The sequence below is a fragment of the Cyprinus carpio genome, chromosome A6 (assembly GCF_018340385.1).
Source record: "Cyprinus carpio isolate SPL01 chromosome A6, ASM1834038v1, whole genome shotgun sequence".
Classification (NCBI taxonomy): domain Eukaryota; kingdom Metazoa; phylum Chordata; class Actinopteri; order Cypriniformes; family Cyprinidae; genus Cyprinus; species Cyprinus carpio.
Window position 1 is genome coordinate 25,935,966 of NC_056577.1, and position 22,908 is coordinate 25,958,873.

Sequence of the window (22,908 nt, forward strand, 5' to 3'; positions counted from 1 at the left end):
TGGTCACATGATCCTTCAGAAATTATTCTAATATGCTGATTAGAATTGAAGAAACATTTCTTACTATTAACAATGTTGAAACAGTTGTGCAGCCTAATGTATTTGTGAAAAATGTGATTTTCAGAATTCTTTGATAAATGAAAAGTTTTTTTGAAATAATAAACTTTTGTAACATTATAAATGACATTTACTGTCAATTTTGATCAATTTAATGCATACTTGGTGGCTAAATGTAATATATATGACCCCAAACCTTTGAACCGTAGCCTACATGACATAGATATAGACATCTCATACCTGGTAGACATCTCCCAGATGACACCATGTCTGCAGGAACCTCCTACAGGGCACAAGCCCATCACTGTAGCATCTCCTCAGCACCTGTTCAGCCACAGTCCACACTAACTGACTTCCAGAGGCCAGCAGATCCTCTACGCCACAAAATAAGCCCAGCGCCATCCCTGTTTGTCTGGCACACTAAGAAGCTGTGTGCTCCCTCTGAGGCTGATGTAACCTAACTGGAGCCTGGAAGAGCCAGGGTCGGAATGCCACTGGCTGGGTTTGAGGCTCTGTGTGTAGGCTTCTGTCCAAGACTTTCCCCCTTGGAAGAGCACACAGAGAGAGGGCAAGCCACAAACAATCCACACTCAGAGACAAGCCTACTGAAGGTACTAGGCACACTCAGTGATGCACACACTCATATATAAAAGAATGTGAGTGCACTCACATACACACATATTTACGCAAATTGTACACAATGACAGTCCCAGCCCGTTCTCATAAACAAAAGTTGTGGTTTCTCTGTGCTTTTCACAAGCGTATGTCTTTTATGACCAACGTTTTACAGACACTTACATAAGACCAATCAAATGAGAATGTTTTGTTAGTCATAGCGATTAAAATAAAGACACAGAAGGTAAGGGTTACGATTAGCTGTTTCTGTATGTGTATGAAAGTGTGTCTGTTAAGGGCGTAGTTTCAGGCCAGACACCACACTTCTCCACCCGGCATATTCCATAAAGGAAAAATGTATAAAAATACCTACTTTACACAATACACAATATAGGAGGCTGATGTGTTATGATTAACGCCCAAACTCTACAGCAAATTATAGAGGAAATTTAAAGGTCAAAATGGAATAAATTAGGACATTTTCCATCCTCTCAGTGAACCCTTCAACTAAATCTATTATCCATCTAACGTCTAGTTTTCCTCAGCATCACGTCCTGTTCCACGTTTGTGTAGATTACATTCAATATGTCAGATGTTCAGGTTGTAGCAATCCAAAAGGATGTTTTTCTTTCTCCTCTTGCTGTCGGTGTACGAGATGGGGTCTTGCATTACACATCTTGGTGTTGAGTTCAGACTTAAAGGTCATTCTGAGAGGGAATTGTACAAATTGAAGAGGAACATGCAGACACAGCTGTCAAATTTGGCAGTAGTTTCTTGAGAAGTTTATATGTCTGTGTATGTTTGTAAGATTTAAATCTTCTAAAACAAAGAATGCGCTAGAAATAAAGGGATATGATGCAAACAGTCTATTAATACTAAGAGAAAAATAGCTAGAAATTAATCAAACACTTGAACAGGATTTAACTTGCTAAAATTGCTTATTCCAAGAGGTAAACAAAATCTCAAAATGATGCAAACAAAGCCCAGAGAGATTGGAGAAACACAAAAAAGTAAACAATTCAGATGAGTGGTAGCTCCATAGTTAAAAAAACTACTAAGAAAAACAGGCCAATCAATCCAGACTGTATGTATCTATAAAAAAAGGACTAGGAAGACTGCAGTTTTGCGAGAACACAGTAAGTGAAACAAGTAAAACACTGTAGCTATGCACACAGATATTTGCATGGAGTATAATTAATCAAGACAACACACACACAATATATTTGCTTCAATGTAACTGGTAATAGAGATCATTCAGAAATCAGAAATCATTCTAATATGCTGATTTGGTGCTAAAGTACATTTCTTATCAATGTCGAAAACAGTTGTGCTGTTCAATACTTTTGTGCAAAACATGATCATTTTTTGGTTCTTTGATGAATAGAAAGTTCAAAAGAACCGCATTTATTTGAAAGAGAAGTCTTTTGTAAAATTGTAAATGTCTTTACTGTCCCCTCTGATTAATTAAATTTGTCCTCTTTACCACATAGTTTGTAGCTCATGAAAATTAGCCTATACATGATATACAGCATTATAGACACTAAGCTAGCAAAAGTCTACACAATTTACTATTTATTTTAAGAGAACTAGCTCAATTATGCAGTTTCATTTTGGCGGTGATTGTTAGTTTCCACTATGCTTTGCAAATGGCTGGATAGGGAGAGTAAATATTTAAATTAAGTGTTATTTGTTTGTTTGATTGAAGGGAAACATCTGTCGATGTTTAATGTTCAGTTATGTTTGACATTTGAAAGAGTTTCCGCTATGTTGAAATTTCTATTGTTACAGAACATTGTGCAAAAGAGTAGAGCTTATGGTTAGGTTGTGGATAACTGCATACTAACACTGAGAGGCATGATGCTTTATTCAGTGAGCAGTATTGCTAACACTAGTGCAGCTGTACACAGTCTTTTAGTTACAAAATAACTTAAAGTCAAAGGCTAACAGGCATATGCCATACTCGAAATCAAAGATATTTGAAAATCAACTTAAAATAAATAAGCACATTTCACTAATATTATTAAATTCATTGTGTCATAGATTAAATAATTTAGGAGATTTTACATGATTTATTCAGGTAGATTCCATTAAAGAAAACAATCCTTAAAAACTACTTAAAAATATTATGTGTAATATTGTTACCATAATTTTTTTAAGTAGATAGCAAATAATATTTTTTTATAGTGTAGCATGACTTTTTATATGGGCAAAAAAGTGAGAGAAAAAATACAAGCTGTTGCATTAAACAAGAATTTGTTTAAAAAGCCTCCAACCATGACTGACAAAGTTGTGTGACCCGTGCTCAACAGTTCCTTCACAGAGCAGCCATTGAAGTTAAGCACTGATTGGATGCTGGGAGGCAAAGAGTCAAGGGTTTATGTGCATTCTGGGAATTCAACGAGCCTGTGGCATTAGAAAGAGCAAACACAGAGGTTTGAAACAGGGCACCCTGTGGTCTTGCATTGATCTGTGAGAGCCTTATACCCTCAATCTCAGTGTAAAACTAAAAGCTAAAAACAAATTAATTAAAAATAAGAAAATAGGAAGTGTTTTTTTTTTCATAATAGTCTCACATAATGTAATAGTTTCCTGATTGAGGCATTGATTGCCTAAGGGCAAGTTATTTATTTATCATTGGCTCAAGATAAAAAATATAGATGTGAATCATTACCCAAATTTTTTTTAATTGGAGGAATGAAATTTTTTTTTCAGTGTATAATTACTACTAAGCCAAACAACTGTCCAAGTTAACTGATTTCTATTTTTTTTTTTTCTCACGCGAATTGGTTGTTTATTTTTTCTTATTTATTTTTTTTTTTCTCAAAAATGTAAATAAAATAAATAATAAATATTTAAGACAATCAAATATTCATAAAATATGTTTTGCAGTGCAGTGATCACCCTTTAAAGTTTATTCTATGATGACTAGCTGACTTATCTTTAAATATATATTTTATTTTATATTTATATTTCAGACTTGAAAATGAAAAAGTGTGATATATGATAAAGTATATTATTCATATTAAAATTCAATTAGCTAATACCTATATAGTCCAAACTTTAAATATATTTACAGTGAAAAATACTAAGAATATTTTTATTGTTTTGCATGCATGTGACACAAACTTTCCTGTTATATAATTTGTTGATTAATGAATCCTTGCAGACTATAAATATAGCTCAGGACAGAATCTGACTAAATCTGACAAAAATCATGTGTGTGTGTGTGTGTGTGTGTGTGTGTGTGTGTGTGTGTGTTAGAAGCAGTGTGTCTGTCAGAAAGAAAGAGATAGAGCAAGACCAAAACAAAGACAAAAAACATCAGATGCACATCATATTAAATGCTCAAAATACATGTTGTTAATGTGGAATGCAAGTACAAACACACTAAGACACAGCATGAGGTTCACACTCAAGAGCTCCTCTATGAAAGGAAAATAATTGCCTGGATTCACAAACACACAGAGCAACCAAGGTTCACATACTGCCTGGACCTTTAAAAGTAAACACAGCTGTAGCTTTTGAAGCCATATTTTAGGCCGAAATGCAAAAGAAAGCATATTGTTAACTAAAACAAAGACTTTCACGTCAATGTGTGGGAAAAACATCAAAACCAATTTAATTTCCACATGTTGTGTTCAAATGGTAAAAACATCTGGGAGAACTATGCCCAGGAGATGGGTTGCACTTTGGTTTGAGTGTTATGCGTTTGCATTATTACAAACATTAGGCCTACACGTTATTGCCACAGAAACTGGAGGGGATATGATTATAGCTTCAGCATGGCATTGAGTGATGACCTCACACACTAGCACTTGCCCGGTGTCATGTGCATAAACTCAAGCTCTCAGTGACATGGGATCCTTTTAATTTTAATGGCACTGATGCTTGATGGCACCATGCTGGTAATTAAATGGCTATTGTATTTCCAACACAAACAAGACAATCGCATGTTGTGTTATATGACGTCAGCAATTTACATAGAATGGGCCAGAAGAGGGTAGCGGGGCATGATCCCAGTTGAATATTAAAAAAAATGCATTCATAAAATCATAATGAAAAAGTATATTATTATCTCATTGACATTGTGATCAAAAGCTTTTAATCTTTTGTGTCCCAAATCACCTGCAAATGAACAGTCTCTGTCAAGATTCATTAAGAATCACTCATTAATCCATCAAGACATTTTTCACTTCAAACAGTTGCTTCCAGCAAAAAAATGTGTCCTCTATTCATATTATTCCTTTCTCCAGTCAAAAAGTCATCGCATCTGAATCAGGAGAAAAATATGCACAGATCAAGCACTGTTTACAAGCGAAAACAATCTAAAACTGTTTTAAACAACTATGTCATTGGACTTTGATTTGACAGGACAACAGGACATCGACTTTTTCACTAGATGAAGCATTATTATGGATTACAGACTCTATTTTTTTTTTTTTTGGCCAGAAGCGACAGTTTAACGTTGAAACACTTTATGGATTTGTTTCTAACAAACATGCTTCTTTTCATTTCACAAGATGTTAACTGATGGACTGGAGACTGTAGATTACTTGTGGATTATTGTGATGTTTTTATCAGCTGTTTGAACTTTCATTCTGATGGCACCCATTTACTGCAGATGATCCATTGGTGAGCAAGTGATGTAATGCTAAATCTTTCCAAATCTGTTCCAGTAAAGAAACAAACTCATCTACATCTCAGAAGGCCTGAGGGAATGTAATTTTCAGCAAGATTCAGAGACATTTTAATTGGCTGAAATGGTTTCTCTGTCTTTTTCTATTTGTTTCGGTCTTTATCTTTCTCTCCCTTTTCAGGGCCAAGAGAAACTCCCATGGTTACATTCATACACTGATTTGTATTAATGAGCTAATTTCCACTGAGAACCCAGAGGAGGGCGGCACATAACTGCCATCCTTATCAACCTGTGCGGTCCCCCAGCATAGCAATAATGTGACATCAATTACCAAATGCAATATGACCATATTTAATTGGCTGAAAGGGGAAGGCATTTCATGTATTCAGAGGGCACACACACTCAGACATGATAGGTATGCAGCTGGTTCAAAGTACACGCGTGCATATCAACAGCTGATGGCCCCTAAAGTGTGCATCACTATGTTTTGTAAAGTGCAGTGTCTGCATTACCCTTCCATTACTGGGATGCCTTCCAAACCTTTCAGCTACTGTACAGAGCCAACACCAAACAGCTGTTTGACCAGCCCACTGACTGACTGAAGTCTCTGTTGGGTTACAGATGGTTTGACAGGTGGATTGCTGGAAGGAAATCAATAAAATTCTGAAGTGAATTAAGAGAGTTCTAATATCAGAACGCCAGTTTCACAATCTGTAAAAATAATAATGCTTTTTCATAACCGAGAGAGATCAAAATCAGATCAGACATAATAAATTCAGCTCTGTTGCATTTTAATTTAAAATGCCTTAGGGGGAAAAAGCACGGATCTCTGATCTTGTGTTCATAATCTTAAACCATAAGCTTTAGTATTAAAGTTTGTACACTTACGTTTGTAACTCATCCCACATTGTTTGTGATATGAATGATATCTCAAATTGTGCTGCTGGTTGAAGAGAGGTGTGCTATAACTTTTATAAAGCAATCAAACATAAAATTTTCACTTGGTGGATGATAAAAAAAATTAAGTGATAGAGGAACTCCTGCCATACACTACTAATGTGTAGGGTCACAAACATTCACAAAGATGACCATAAGGATATTAGATGATTTCTGAACAATCATGTGACTGTGAAGACAGGAGTAATGGCTGCTGAAAATTCAGATTTGCTGTTGCTGGAATAAATTACATTTTTAAATATATTCAAAACTTTAAAGTGACTTTAAATTGTAATAATACAATTTAATAATACAAAAAGATAGAATATCTAATGAATATTAATATCAGAGACTTTAGCATGGGCACTTTTGACTTGGGCTAGTGAACAACTACCTAGACACCACCTCAAACACCCTAGAAACTATAGCAACACATCAAAATCCATTCAGAACACCTTAGCAACAGCATGACAACACCCTAGCAGCCACTCACAACACCTAATTTTTCCTGAGAAAATGTTAAAATCTTTTAGTCTTTACTGTACTGTCAGTGCAGTTTAAAAAAATTGACATCTTTATGAAGATAAAGAAATATAAGCTTACAACTTCATGAATATTTAACCTTAGGCGTTTAGATTACAGTAAGTCTTTGCTTTATGTGTCCTGGTGGGGGTTTTACTATCTGGGCTGTCACAGTGAGCCTATTGAAGTGTCTGTTTGACTGGGATTTGGGGCTGATGAGGCCATAGCACAGAGAGCTGGGTTATGTTGGAACCTCTGAACCATGACAAAAAGGATGGGTGTGAGCGTGTGTGTGCGCATAACACAGATGCCATGGAACAGAAAGGGGGAGGTAGTCACTGCTGCTTCAGCCCAGCGCTCTGCGTGTACTGTCTGTCTGCCCCCTCTAATAAGGTCTCCTCGGGATTGTGGGTGCAGGGACATTGCTGAACGGTAGAATGAGAATGGGGGGCGACTGGGTTTAAATATCATTTGCAAGAGATGAAAACCATGAATGGATTCTCTTAGTTTCACTGTAGAGGGGGGAGGGGGTCTTGGCAAATCTGTGAGAAAGTGTTCAGGAGAGACCATTTTTAAGCTATCATACTAATAAGCGACTCATTTGTGACTTTAGTCACTCAAAAGTTCACATTTCACACCATAAAACATTGTGGTCACCAGATTTATCCTTGTTGCATATAGTCTCAAGGCTGGTTATACTATTTTTTTTATTTGGTTATGGTTAGTTGCATTTTACATTTAGCACTCTCTATAACTTATTTGGATCATGACCAGTTGAGAATCACTGACTTATGGCATTTTCCCCATGTGAAATAATTCTTAGAAAATGATGTGCAAATAAAAAATTCTGAAGCCCATAACTGAATGTATCCTCACACTGATATGCTTATATATGTGCATTTTTGTGAATTTGTAATCATAGTGCTACTGGAGATTAAGAAGTGTTTAGCTTATCCCATCTCTCTTGGCTCTTGTCCTTATTAATATTTAATGTTCCGTCCTGCTTCACAACGCATCTCCATATTATGCAAACTACCACCGTGTTAACATTTCAAAACATTTGTGCTGAAACTTATGTCCTTGTCTCTTGTCATATCCTTAAAAATCAGTGTGACATATTTCACCTTATTTCAGCCAAATTAAAAGGACAATTTTCCTCCTTTCTGGCCTAAAGATATGGAATAATTTTTGGAGGTAGAAGAGTGTTTTAATAAATACAGAGAAGTTATATTGTTATTGCAACACAACAGGCTGTGTTCAAGCTATGGCCACTGTTGTAAAAGGCCATGTGTAAGTTTTTTTTTTTTTTTTTCAGACAAAGAACACAAGCTCAGCCTCTTGTAAAATTGTTAATATCTCATTTAACACTAAAATTGGCATTGGAATTTAGCAAGCATGTGCAAAATGTTCCTGTAATAATTCACAGTCCTTGAACATGTTGTGGATGAGAACATTTGTGTTCATTTAGGCTATTAAGAAAGGGAAGTATACAGAAATAGTATGTGAGTTACATACTATTTTCATACTACGTACAGTTTATACTAATGAAATAGTACAATAAGTATAAGATGATTTCCTGAACATTGCCATAATTCTACTGAGTACATGAACAGGAAACAGAGGACAGAACAATCAAATGACTTTAATTTAGATCTTTATCCTCTCTTATGCCGCTAAATGGCCCACAGACACATGCCATGTGTCAGCATAAATAAAAAAGACAGCACACAGCAGGGAAAGCCAATGCATGAGCAAGTCATTCCCAGACATGACAAGCTGGATCACAACAATACAACCTGCACGCTTCACTCTTTTCTCTAAACCTTATCATAATGATCTAGTCATTCAAGATGTTTTCTTTGTTTAGAATCTAAAAAAATAAATAAAAAAATCAGCAAAAACACCACCATTCTCACATAAAGCTTACTATCTCCTTTGGGCAACAATTCAATCACCTCTTGCTGGTCATTCGTGGCATGAGAAGGTCATTGCCATTTGTCAAGACTTTATCAAGGCCTGTGCCCCACCCCAAGGCTAAAGCTAACCAAGCTCTCTCTTTCTTTGAGTAATCCATATCTCAGAGTTTGAGGCTAAAGCAGGGAAGCTGACTAAGGCCTCGTTTACACTGCAGGTCTTGATGCCCAATTCTGATTTGTTGCCTATATCCGATTTTTTTGGGCTGTCCATTTACAACTTCTTTCAATTGTGACCCATATCCGATTGATGTGTTTACACTTGCCATACCATCTGAAACATTGTGCATGCATTGTTGTCATTTACCACCTCCACATGTGTTTCCTCATGAGAATAATGTGACTTGTGCTGAAAAAACGAGTCACAATGAGCAATTAAAAAAAAAAAATATTCCCGGTACAACAAATAGCCTAGCAAGAAACAAATAATGCATTACCTTTATCATTTTATATCTAAACTAAAGCATTCATTTACGAAAAACAATCAAATGTAAAAATAACTTAAGTGTGTTCATTACAAATAAATTGATTATTAAAACTACAAAAGCAGTTCAATGAAGTGTAGCGAGTGATTCCCTCTTTTTTTATTATTAGATTAACATTATGATAATGATACAGACGTCCTATAGCATACTGTAATGCATGGATCTAATATAATGTTACACATCAGCGTTCACATAAGACAGAGCAGATTATGTCTGCATGAATTCTGAAATACTGTAGTATGTGCGTATTTATCGGGATTGCGCACCGTCAGCCATTATATGCACCCACTTCAGATGACAGTCAGCGCGAGAAGTGAGCAGAGAAAATGTACAAATAAAGATAAGAATTTTTTATTTTTTTGCCTGTAGCTCAAAATAGCCTGTGCGAATTTACACTCATTTTGCCAACACGGGTCACATATGATGTCATTAAACCGCGGAGAAGTACCAAATCGCAGGTTTAATGATGTACACAACACAATGCCTCAGTAAATCCGTTCTGCCTGTTTACATAACAGTCGCATTGGCACATATCTGATTTTTATCCAATTTATTTCCATATATGCATGAGGCCTGAAACCGATCTCGAAATATCTGAATGCATGCGTTTTTTTCCCATTTACACTGTCATAGAACAGATCCGATCTGTGTCACATATGAGCAAAAAATCGGAATTGGGTCACATTTAACTGGCAGTGTAAACGAGGCCTAAGTATCAGGTTTCTGTACAACTGGATACTAGGGACTGAGTTGGGTCTGAGCAGGCATACTTTAGTCTGGCTTTTATGTGGAATTGTCTTTACATTGAATTTCGAGCAGGCAAAGACCAGCCATAACTTGGCTCTGTACAGACACCTCAGTTTTTAGTGTATTGCTATAGTGTTTAGTGTTTCTGGTGGTTATTAGGTGGTTGCTAGGGTGTTGAAGGTTGTTACTAGCAAGTCTCTATGATATTTTGATAGCCTGTTAACACAAGAGAAAAATATATTGTAGACTTATATTGAAGGAGTTCAATCTAAAGGTCTGTTCACGATTACTGTAATGTTAACTATATTAGCGTCCACATCAATGACCAATAATGTTTTGTTTATTTTTAATGAGAGCTGCAGCTGTGCCGTCTACTTTAGTGAGTGAGCTCTTTAAGTTCAAGTAGATTCTGATTGGCTGTCAATCAGTTTTCATTGTTCACATTCTTCGTTTTCGTTTGTGTCATCATTTTGAAAGTGATTTCAATGACATCATTCTTTTTTGTCTTTATCATTTTAGCTGTGGTGAGGACTTCCCAGTTCTCATAGAATTAGAATGATTATAGTTTATAATCAATTTTAACTTTATAGTTATAATTATTGTCCTTGGTGGGAACAGGTCATAAGTCTATGGTACTTATTTTCACTTGTTTTATCATTCACCAGGTGAAAATCCAATACACTCATGGCAATTTGTAACTATTGTTTTCGCAAACTGGTGGCTAATTCATACAGTCTCATTCATACATTTTCATAAGATGTGCTTACACCACATTGATGATTAGGTTTAGCAGTGAACCTTCATATTTATGTGTTTTCTAAAAATCACACATTTCCTTACAGATCACAGTCTACAAATTCATACTAAATCGCCACCTCGTAAAAACCTCGTTTCCAATACTTATGTAAAATCATAAGTCAGATAACTTAGAAAAGTAACACCTCTCCCTACCAACACCGCACAATTTGAATTATATACAATTTCTGTAGCACAAACAATGCGGGACAAGTCAGAACTGAAATAAGGCTGAGGGGTTTGTTCAAGTGAACAAGTACCACTAATAATGCAGCATCTGTTACTGAAAAATGATGTTTCTTTAAAGCTGAATAATCATTAAAATGCAAAGGGCATGTGGTGGATTTGCCACTCATTGTAATATGAAAAGCAATTCCTTAACCATCTGCTAGATGAAAAGAGCTGACCTGTGTCCATTTCCTGCCTGCAGTTTATTGTCACTCTGTGGCCTTAGGGCTGTAAGTGTGCTACTAACCTAACCCACTATTTATGAAACATCATTCTGATAACATTTACCATATTACAGGACAATGTATTTACTCTATCCATCTCCCTTGAAAACAAGGCATGGATGGAGATAAACACAGAAATATTGAAGAATCAGTCATGACCCCTCCAGCGCTACCACTTAACTGGAGCAGCACCATACAGCACTATTGATTTCCACTGTATCCAGACTGTAGGCCATGTCTGTTTTTCAGTGAGAATGTTTCTATACCATGGCCTCTCTTGAGAGAGGAAAAACACACATATACACCAGCAGTGGTAGGTGAGACAGCAGCTGATGGCCCATTATCATCAGCGCTTCCTCTCTGTGTCTACTGTAAGGTAGACTGATATTAATAGCCACTTTCACTTTTGGGAATTGATGGATTGTAATTGAACATATGCCTGCCAGTGCAAAAGAGAAAATGAGTTATAACTATAGGGAACATTCTCAGTTTTCCCTGGAGAACAGTAGCAGCGCATCATGGAAGCTAAAGTTCAATTATTGGAACAGAACAGCATCACATTATAAAAACATTCAGCTTTTTAGTTAATATCTTTTCTATAAGCCTTTAATTCTGGTTTATAAAGTGAAACAGACAAAGGGATTATATTACAAATTCAATATTTTTACAGACTGACACCCTGACGGGTTTATGGACTCCCAAACCAAGTTTGGATCCTTTGTTTTTTAGAGCTGCCTGTGGACACTTTAAAGACTCCGGTAAAGACAAAACAATGGAAAAGCAAGTCCAAAACAGCTATAAAACACACAAATGCAATGACCCGCTATAATTTTGACACAATTTGGATATTTTACACTAATTTGAGACAGATATTCTGGTTTCCATATGATTCTTAGAAAACTGGCAGTGAGTACTAGAAGCATCTGCAAACATTATCTGGTTTCATCTGCTCTTGGCAAATACATCCCAAAAACACAGTTTCACCCACTCTATCTACATATAGAGAGATCTACAAATGTACTTTGTACATTTCAACATCTTAACCATCTGATGCCGTATTTGTCAGCATGCCTTTCTAAGGACACAGTCAAATTGGACTGACACCAGTGTCCTTAATGCAATAAGGGATCAATTATACGACACTGGGTCACACTTGCTCTGTAACTGAGTTGGTTTAATTGAATTGAACTGAATCCACATACCCCTCTGAGGCATTGCCAGCACCACTAAATGCAGAAGCTTTGAATTGATTTGTACTTCCAAGCTTAAAGATTACTGCCTACCCATAGAGAGAAACTGACAATCAGCTCCCTAAATCTAAAACCAAGCTTAGATCCAGCTGGAATCAAGTTTAGAAATGTAAAAAAAGGCTATTCTAAAAGAGCCTAAATTTACTCACTCCCCTAAAATGCGTTTTCAAGTTACACTTCTGGACGTGTCAGTCTTCAATGTACACACAAAGGCATGGAATATTATCTTCTGTGGTCAGCCTTCCTTTGTTGTGCAACAGGAAGGTGAGCTGGTTGTCAGGTTACACATGGTGAACATACTGGATTTACAACTATATCATATAACAGCATCATGTAGTGTTAAATGGATACCAACTGAAATTTGACATGGGCAGAAAGACAAACTGGCCCTAAACAACATACAGACAGAAATGCAATCGTAAGAAGGGTGATGGTGACTGTTTAATATGTGCTTCAAATATGCACTCTACCCTAAAAACCTCCAGAAAAAAAAAAAAAAAGTTTGCTAGTTGAACATTAAAAGCCTGGTTTCTACAGGCAAATCCATTAACACACACTTACTGGCAAATGACAATGAGTACCAAATACAGAATTCACTATATAAGTTAATAGTTTAAAGCAACTGGGAAAACTGACCTCATTTAATGCATGAAACTGAACTGCCACAGTAGGATCAACACAATGCCTACCTAATTTTTAGTATGCATGTGTTTTTGAAGGTGTGTGTGTGTTTTTAAAAGAAAACCAGCTAAAATATAACCAATTGTGGCGTAAATCAAATTTTGAATCAAACATATTATATATATATATATATATATATATATATATATATATATATATATATATATATATATATAAACTCTTTAAAAATTTAAAAATACAACTGTGAACATTCCCATGAAATGTCATTTTGATTTAGCAGAATAACATTATCTGCTCCCCAAAACAAGCCCTACAAATAAAAAAAAAAACACTTCTTATCCTTCTTAAATTTGTAGCGAAATGCATCACCCTCACAGACTATCAGGATGTCACATGTTTCTGTCTCCTATTGTTTGTCTTTCTCAGGAAGCAGGAAGTTCAGACTCAGTGTCTGCAGGAGCGGTGGAGAAAATGGGCTTTTTGATTGAGTTCTGTCTTCCTTGGTCCTTTAAAATGAGCCTGGGTTTCTAATCAACAGCTTTCACATGTGTCAACTAATGTTCCCTCTAAGCTGCGCGCGCGCGCGGCCGCGCACTTCTTCCACCGCAGCCGCGCAGAAGAAATAATGTGCCGCGCACACGCATAAATGAGTTGGGAAAGCCATTTGCGACAGCGAATGAATTGCAATGCTCGGATAAACCGCTACAGAGTTGATATCACGATAGAGTTAGAACCGTTGAATGTGGTTAGTTTCATAGAAAAGGAATGTGCGGCAAATGAATCGCTGTAGAAACCGAATATTTAATGGTTGCGTACGAAATAGCTCAAATCGTGCGCCGACGCAAACGCAATGACGTGAAATAAAACGTCATCATTTATTAAAGAAGAGCGGCTTGATTAGAAATAGCGGATGATGGGCACAGAACGGTAACAAAACTCAGAGACATTTACAGTCACACACAGGTGTAGTTTACATAGCTATAGAAGAATTGACGTTCGCGTTTTTTTTTTAATATTTAACTTACAGATCTCAATTTAAATGCTTCAGTTTCTATTCTATTCTATCAGTTTAAATGCTTCAGTTTCTATTCTATTGTATTCTATTCTATCAGTTTAAATGCTTCAGTTTCTATTCTATTCTATCAGTTTAAATGCTTCAGTTTCTATTCTATTCTATTCTATTCTATTCTATTCTATTCTATTCTATTCTATTCTATTCTATCAGTTTAAATGCTTGAGTTTGTTTTGATATTATATTATGTTAGGCCTATATTATAAACCTAATAAATAATTGACCTTGTTTTTAATGGAGTCTCTGCTCATCAAGGATGTATTTATTTTATCGAAAATACAGAATAAAAAACAGTAATATTGTGAAACATTATTGCAATTTCTAATATTGGTTTCCTGTTTTAATATACTTTAAAATATAATTTATTCCCGAGGAGCAAAGCTGAATTTTCAGCATCATTACTCCATCCTTCAGTGTCATATTATCCTTCAGAAATTATTCTAATATGCTGATTTACTATCAGTGTTGAATCTGTTGTAATGCTTAATATTTTTACTTATTTTTTTTTTTTTTATTTTTGGAACATGTGATACTTTTTTCTTTGATTCTTAGATTAATAAAAAGTTAAAAAGAACAGCATTTATTCAAAATAGAACTCTTTTCTAAAAATATGTCTTTATTATCACTTTTTATCCATTTGACACATTCTTACTCAATAAAAGTATTAATTTCTTTAAAAAAAGAAAAAAATTACTGACCACAAACTTTTTAGTAGTGTATATTGTAACACAAAATTTGAATAAACACTGTCCTTTTTAACTTTTTATTTATCAAAGAATCCCCCAAAAAATCACAAGTCCCCAAAAAATATTAAGCAGCACAACAGTTTCCAGCACTGATAATAAATCAGCATATTAGAATGATTTCTGAAGGATCATGTGACACTGAAGACTGGAGTAATGATGCTGAAAATTGCTTTGCTTCATAGGAATAAATTATATTTTAAAGTATATTAAAATAGAAAACTTTTATTTTAAATTGCAATAATATTTCACAGTATTATTTTGTGAAATAATATTCAGTAAGTTTTATTAGGTAATCTAAAATGTACATCATTTAGTCACGGGTCAAATCAAATACAAATAGCACATTAAAGTTAAAAGTTACACACTTTTTTTTGTGTGCGCGCGCTGTACAGGTCTGGTATAAACGATGTTTTTGCACAGGTGGCCGAAATGTCTGCCCAATAGAGAAAAGTTTTGCTCAGCAAGAAAAAAAATAAGAGGGAACATTGTGTCAACAGGAAACAAGCACACGCGTTACTCCAGGTAGTCCCTTGAGTATCATTGTTCAAGGTTTGACACAAGGCATAGAACACTTTAAGTTTTTATATTTGTAAATAGAACTACAACTTTACAAAGAGTAACAGTGTGAATCAGTTATTACCATCAAGGAAAACATGGTTTTTACATTGTAATCAGTAACTGAACGCACATTTATGAGGAGTCAGGTGCTCCTGGCAAAATTATACCCTGTATTTCACCACCAGAAACGCTTTCCGCAAAGTTTAAATCATATCTGTCTGTCTGCATGATCCTAGAGAAAGAATAATAAGCTGTTTGTGTATTTCACATAATACGCAGTGACCACGGCACATGAGGTGAAGTTTCTGACGTCAGTCAAGCTTTATGCACCGTACGGTCGTCATGTATCAAACATAACGTATATCAAAGAAACTGAACTTCTTATCCTCAAGTTGTTATAATATTGTATATCCTTTATCCCTAAAGCACAACAGAGGGAAAGACATGCAGAACACGCAGCCCTTTCAGTAACAAGCGGAACTCACCTCTCTTTATTGTCGGTATTGTTGTGTTCAAGCCCCCAGGTTTGCGAAAATCTTTTGTCTTTTTGTTACCGGAGGCTAATATAACTCTGTTGTGATCTCGCGTCCAAAGTCATGAACACAAATGGAAAACCGATGCCCAAAGCACAACCAGCCGGTGATACAGTTCATGTCAGGTTTGTGTGGACAGGACACAGGCTCTGACGGACGAGTCCCGTCCGTCCGTTCACACATTTACCCCTCCTCCGCCCCTATCTGCTCCCTACAGTCAGTTCAGCCTGAGCAGACAATTTCCCTCTGCCGTTACCATGGTGATGCGAACGCCATTGACGCGAGAGCGGAAGAATAAAATAAAATAAAATAAAATAAAATAAAATAAAATAAAATAAAATAAAATAAAATAAAATAAAATAAAATAAAATAAAATAAAATAAAATAGTGTAAAACATTCTAAATATTAGTGTCAGTGAGGTGTCAATAAACAAGTATATAGAAAGAAAGTACACAGAGAGTAGTTATATGCACATGATATACAATATATTACTAAATTACTATGATTTTGGATATTTTGCATAGTAATGTTGCTGTTGTTTTTCTTTGTTGAAGAATCTTAGTGTGTCATCAGAAAAAGTAAATTACATTTATTTGACTTGGTGGGTCCAAAGAACACTGTAGATATAGGCCTACAATTTCACCTTAGCAATATATCCTTTGTTTGAAAGGAAGCTCCCACACAAATACATTTACATTTAAACTGATAATCATAATGACAAGTTCAATCCAATGCCCTATACCTCTCGCAGATGTGTGCAGTTAATAATAGGTTCTGTATAACCAATACTCTCTATTACATTTTAAGACGATATGTGGCACATCAGCTATATAAAATACATAATAAAGTAGATTTTTTTTTTTTCTTAGACCCTTATCTTGGATATAGAAAAGGAGGAGTGTGAGATTGCCACCTCATCTTGTCCAGCTCTGTGATTTCACACATGGCTAGATGGCACTGCAATGCCTGCTCACTCTCTCACATCCATTTTGGTTCAGTTGATTATCCAGTAAGACGGGTTAATGAGTTCTCTGGACTTGTCATCGGAGAAGAGTTCCACCTCAGTGACCACAGCAAATGAATGGACATTTTCACCACATATATTTCTTAAGACCTATGACACTCCTGATGAAGGACATGGCACCTTGAACTTCATACTGATTGAAGTCAAAAGTGTAACTGCATGTAGGCTTTTCTTATCAAACCAAAAATACAAGTTTTTTTTTTTTTTTTTTCAATAAGTCAAAACAGTCTTACTTTTTGGTTTCATTAAGTGTAAACAGTCTTAATAATGACACCAATGATAAATTGTACCAACCACAAGCACACAATTGATCACATATAGCCTAGTTATAGCCTAATCTATACTACCACACATCATACTATTTTACATTTGCTTTGTCTACAAAAAAAAGAGGTGTAGTGTATGTAGGCTTTCCACTTTAAAATGCATCTTTATGCCCTAAACGGCAAAAACTACAGAAAAAGCAGAGAGCGAAATAGAGAGAGAGAGAGAGAAAGAGTTTATGAAAGAGGGAGGGAGAGCGATGGGGAAGGAAGGGAGTGTCAGTCATCAAAACAACAGAAAAGCACTCAAAAACAGAAACAATAGGCCTAGTACTGCAGGAAAAAAAAAAGGGGGGGGGGGGGTTTCACATAAAAAAACCAACAATAACAACAGCAAAATAAATTAAGAACCCCTCTATTACTGTCATATTGTCAATAAGATAAAATAAAGTATTCTTACAGGACTCAGTATTAAATTACCAATTTTGATGCCTTCAGAAAAACATGATTTCCTGAATTAAGGATATATTCATGACTTCTCAGTATTGGTCTATTAAACAACCAGGTGAACACCATAGAAAGGGATGAAATTGTGGAAACTAATAAATTATATTCTCTTATATCTCTGTCATAAGAGAATAAAATGACCTGTGCAAAGACAATGGATTTCTGTTCCCATTTCTTCAAGATAAGCTATTGTTTACTGCCATCTAGTGGATAAAACATCTCTGACTGGTCAGGTACAAATGTTCAGCACCATCTACTGGAGAAACATTTAATTAAAGGCTGAAAAAACTGATTTAACTTGTCAAATGTTGTGTTAGTTTAGAAAAGGCAATGCTAGTGTTATTTATTTAATAATTATTATTTGTTATGTAAATAATTATAAACATGCTGATATATGTTATCTATAAGTATTGCAGTTCATCTCTTAAACTGGACATGTTCTAATATTATTATTATATAAAAACATTTAAAAAAGAAAAAAATACTACTTTATTATAATATTTTACAGTCACTGTTATGCACTTTGATCATAAACACAGCTAAAAGGCTTCCTACCAGTGACCATCCTTCACAACACTTAGCACTTTTAGGTAGAATGCAAAGATGTTTCAATACAAGCATTTCAGTCATATGTAATTTATGCAATATTAATTAAAATCTTTAACCCACGGGGGAAATCAACCCACAGCAACAGTTTAAAAGTAGCCAAATTCCATGGAAAAAATGCGGACCTGACAACCCTGCATCCAACTGTCACGAAACCAGTCATTTCTCACCTTGGACTACATTTCCCACAATCCCGTACCTGGAACTAATTACACACACAACTGTTCTCCATCAGGAGCACTATAAGGTTGCTCTCTCTCTCTCTCTCTCTCTCTCTCTCTCTCTCACACACACACACACACACACACACACACACACATGCCATGTCCAAATACCCACATCTGCGGTCTTTGCACTTGATCACTTGTCTACGTATTTCCTGTATTTGGCCCAAGTGTTCAAGTGAGGATGAAGACCACAACTTTTCATTACCTGATGGGACACACTTTAATTTCTGGTGCTTCTAATTAAGTGATAAATAGCAGTTGCAAATGATGTAGAAAATAAATATAGGCTACTCACCTTTACACCAACAAAACGTGTAGCACTTTGTTTTACTACCAAATTCTATGTAATATCTATTTATTATTAATATTTAACTTACACTGGAAAGGTTTCCGTGACCTCTCGCGATCTTGGCAAAAAGTCTCGTGATTTATTTCCACAACATGATGCATGATGGGATACACTAAGCCTACAGATAGTGTGGATTTAGTCTTGCGCACTTACTTCCTGCCTTACTTCCTGCCCAAGAGCTGAATTAAATGGTAAAAATCAATTTTAACAATCTTAAGTGTTCCAAACTGTACTGCACAATTAAAGATGAATTATGATCCAATTCTTGCTACTTGGAGTATTTTATTATATTATTGGCATTTATTAAAAATTTCCCAGGCCATAAATGCACACTTCTTAAGTAATTGTACTCAAGTATTTTAGGTTTATAGTTCATTCTTGGTGTGAATGTAAATGTTTTTGTTGATTTCTTTCTTTCTTTTTTAAATTAAATGTTTTAAGCAGTATTAGAGCAACACCCTAGCTTTAAGCCTAACACTGATACCAGCTGAGATTTTATTGCAATGTCACAAGCGATGTAAGTCCATAGTTTTGATCGACATGATCTGTCTTTGAGGCTAGTTTGCAAGTAGCTTGCAGACTGGGAGCACTGCTCTCAGCTTGAAAAAGCACAGTTTCATTTGAGAGGTATTTTCCTGGAGGCTGTTTGTAACATATCTGAACTCAGTAACCTTGGTAGCTTACATGTTTTTCAGGTGTTTCTATGCTATTTCTGTCCTTCTGGATGAGTGAAGGTTTTGTAACAGTGTTATGAATTTTGGCATTAGGTTTGATTGTTGATAAGACATGTTCCACACAGCCCTGAAGAGAGATGCCTTGCTCATGTAAGAAAATGGATAAGCACTTATATCATACACTGTTCATCATTTGTCATTTTGATGTCAATAGCTTTGTGAAAATTCCACTCTGTAAAAAGTCCTGTTAAATCTATGGTATAAAAAAAAAAAAAAAAAACAAACAAACAAAAAAAAACGTGACAGCTGGAAATTCAGTGTAAAAAAAGTGTGATGTCAAAGTTACTGGCATTATGGGCTGGAATTAGGTACCTGTATGTTTTACTGCTCATAACTAAAGTAACTGAAAAATGTGAAGCATATGTATTTAAAAAAAAAATAAACAAACTAATATGATGCATCAATCAGTTTCTCAATCAATAATTTCTAATAAATGATCTAATTATTGAAATATTAAAATATCAAAATAAATTTGCAATATAAATTATATTATAATTCATGCTGTATACTTTCCAAAGCAGTATTGTTCCATAAAATGTTTTTCATGATAAATTAAATATCATTTTCACTGCAAATGGTAAGCTAAAAAAGGAAACAGATGAAACAGCAGATTTACAGTATTAATCAAATAATACATAAATCATGTGGTTAATTTTTTTAATCCATGTTTTAAATATGTTTGTGTGTCTGTTTAGTTATTCAGAATTCTTTGATCTGCATCTAAACTTAAGTTTTCAATTCTTTTTACACTGCAAAATTTCTCTAATGCTTTCACTGGTGCAATGCTTGTGTCTGGCTTTATAATATTCAGGGAGGTGAAAGAACATGCAGCAACCTGTCAAAGAAATGGGCATATTTTCAGCTTCATTTATAGTCTGGATACACAAGTCATGTCTCCATCTTTCCTGTTTCACCTGTCTCTGACAGAGAGTACTCAGAATAACCACTGTTGGAATTTTCCACTCCTGAGTATTGAACAGTACAGTTCGATGTGATGCAATTTTTTTTTTTTTGACAGGTTCTGTTGGTTTCTCATGCACTTGTCCTCATTACCAAGACCAGTTAAATAAGTGTTATGCATCTAAATAAGTTTGTGCATGTTACAAACAAATTCAGTGTTCAGTGTTAATTTTAGATAATTTCTCCAGCTTTATAAAACTTTTCAAAACATTCAAACTTCAATAGTTTCATTTTTATTTTATGCTGTGCTGAGTTGTTCAAGACTGTTAGAAGCTTCTTTGAAAGGATGTTGACTCATTAGGTGGAGGCCAGCCTTGAATTTAGTCAGTAGTTCACACGTTTTACCGAGCGGCAAGAGTGTGATGGTACAGTATGTTTATATTTTCCTTAACCAAATAGCCTAATCAATTTATATTTAAGTTAAACTTTGAAGGTTGCATGTTTGTTTAATAAATTTAATTATGGCTTTAAACTGTCTAGTTTCATTTAATTTAAATAATCTTATATTTTTTGGACTCTTAATGAGTCATTTGAATAAATTGAATCTAGACAGCACTGACAGTTGCTTGGCATTTATCTTTAAATGTAGTGGTCACAAGCACATCATGCATTAATGAACAGTTTTGCCTCTAATTATGTGCAGCTTATGTCACATCAGGGATGTTTTCAGACACTGTTTTTTAAAATCTCAGTGTATCTACACTAGGAGTTTCCTCTTTGTAACTTGTCTGCATCTGTTACTTCCTCTTGCTACTTCCTTGTGGATGCACTTTTTTGTCATGTTTTCCCATTTATTTATTTTTGTCATTCACATAATCACTCTCTTATGATTCTCACTGTTTAGAGTAAGTACATGTGCCATGTGTTTCTATGCCAAGTGCATTTTTGGTATTCATGTTTCATTTTCTTCAGGGTCACTGTATGATGATTGTACATTCGATCCATCATATGTACTCATGTATGCATCTCATTGACAGTGCCGTCACCAAACATACTCGTCTGTGGATGATGCCAGGAACAGATTCTTGAGAAGAAACATGAACCAGACCATCAGGTGGCCTGATGAACTTCATGTTATAGTGCCCTCTACCAGACAAACCCCAACCCTGGACAACTGAATGTGAGGTCTTCTGTAGATAAAGATTATTCTGACCATTGTGCATGTGAGACTTTTAAATTGATTTCCTATTAAGTTGTTCGTTTTGTAACATGGACATGATATAACTCAGAAAAAGTTGCTTTCTCGCTCGTTAAGATATACAATGGTGCTATATTTCACTGGATTTTTTGTGACAATCCCAGTTGTTGGATCTCGATCTTCAAAGAAAATTCCATGGACTGTGTCTTAGGCTAAAGAATACTGGTGTTAAAGACTAAACTGTGTTAAACCCATATAGGGGATAATCTGTACTCAGTGAATTCCTCTCCTAGTTTGTGCTGCGTTTCCAGACTTTTGGCGTTCAAAATGTTTAATCCTATTTGCTCCACTACACTGACGTTTTTGCATGGCTTTGATTTCTGGCTGGTTTGAGTGGACTTCACAAGGGGATAGTGCGAATCTGATGCACAGACACACAAAGTAGTTTCATTGGCGGTAAAAATAAATGACTCTTCTGACAGAAAGGAACTAGCTGAAAAGATCTGGTAAGGATATCTAATTTGTGTAAATTTGTGGAAAATATACAGTAATTGTGTAGTATTTTGTCAATAACACATTTTGTGGTACTAGATTAGTTGTAATATTAAGGTAACTGATGCTGACAAAGGAATTTGATTAAGTAAAACCAGGTATCGTCCATTTTAAGTTTGTGAAAATGGAGAATTCAAAGTATACTAGAGTTACTTTCATTTAATTATTTTTAAATAATTTTGTAAAAATGTTTAATTTGAAATGCATTTTCATATTTTTTGACAACCTTTTACATTTTGAAGACACTTCTGCTGTGTGCTTGTGTTTTCTCAACTGAATGCTCACATTAACTTGGCCTTGTAATGAGAAGTCTATTTATTATTATAATTATTATTTAAAAAACTATATGTATATATATATATATATATATATATATATATTATATATATATATATATATATATAGGGGATTGCATGTAGGGGATTGCACTTTTTTATAGAAATAGTTATCCGAAGATTGTGTATTATTTTTGATTAGTATTACATTTATTGGATTAAAAAAGAATACAAATATATTTATGTATTATAA

At 35.0% G+C, this 22,908-nt stretch overlaps 1 protein-coding gene across 3 annotated transcripts in view; it reads right to left on the bottom strand.

Moving 5' to 3' along the window:
• The window catches only part of LOC109091511 (FERM domain-containing protein 4B-like), a 44,566-nt gene extending 28,351 nt beyond the window's left edge, over window positions 1-16,215 (bottom strand). The window contains exon 1 of one of the 3 annotated variants that reach the window (XM_042758736.1): window positions 298-559. In XM_042758736.1, the coding sequence (XP_042614670.1) occupies window positions 298-459 (162 nt within the window). In that variant the 5' untranslated portion in view covers window positions 460-559. Of the gene's footprint in view, window positions 1-297; window positions 578-15,971 lie in introns of those variants that run through there. The other 2 variants (XM_042758734.1, XM_042758737.1) reach the window with 2 other exon arrangements.
• Window positions 16,216-22,908: the final 6,693 nt, after the last annotated feature.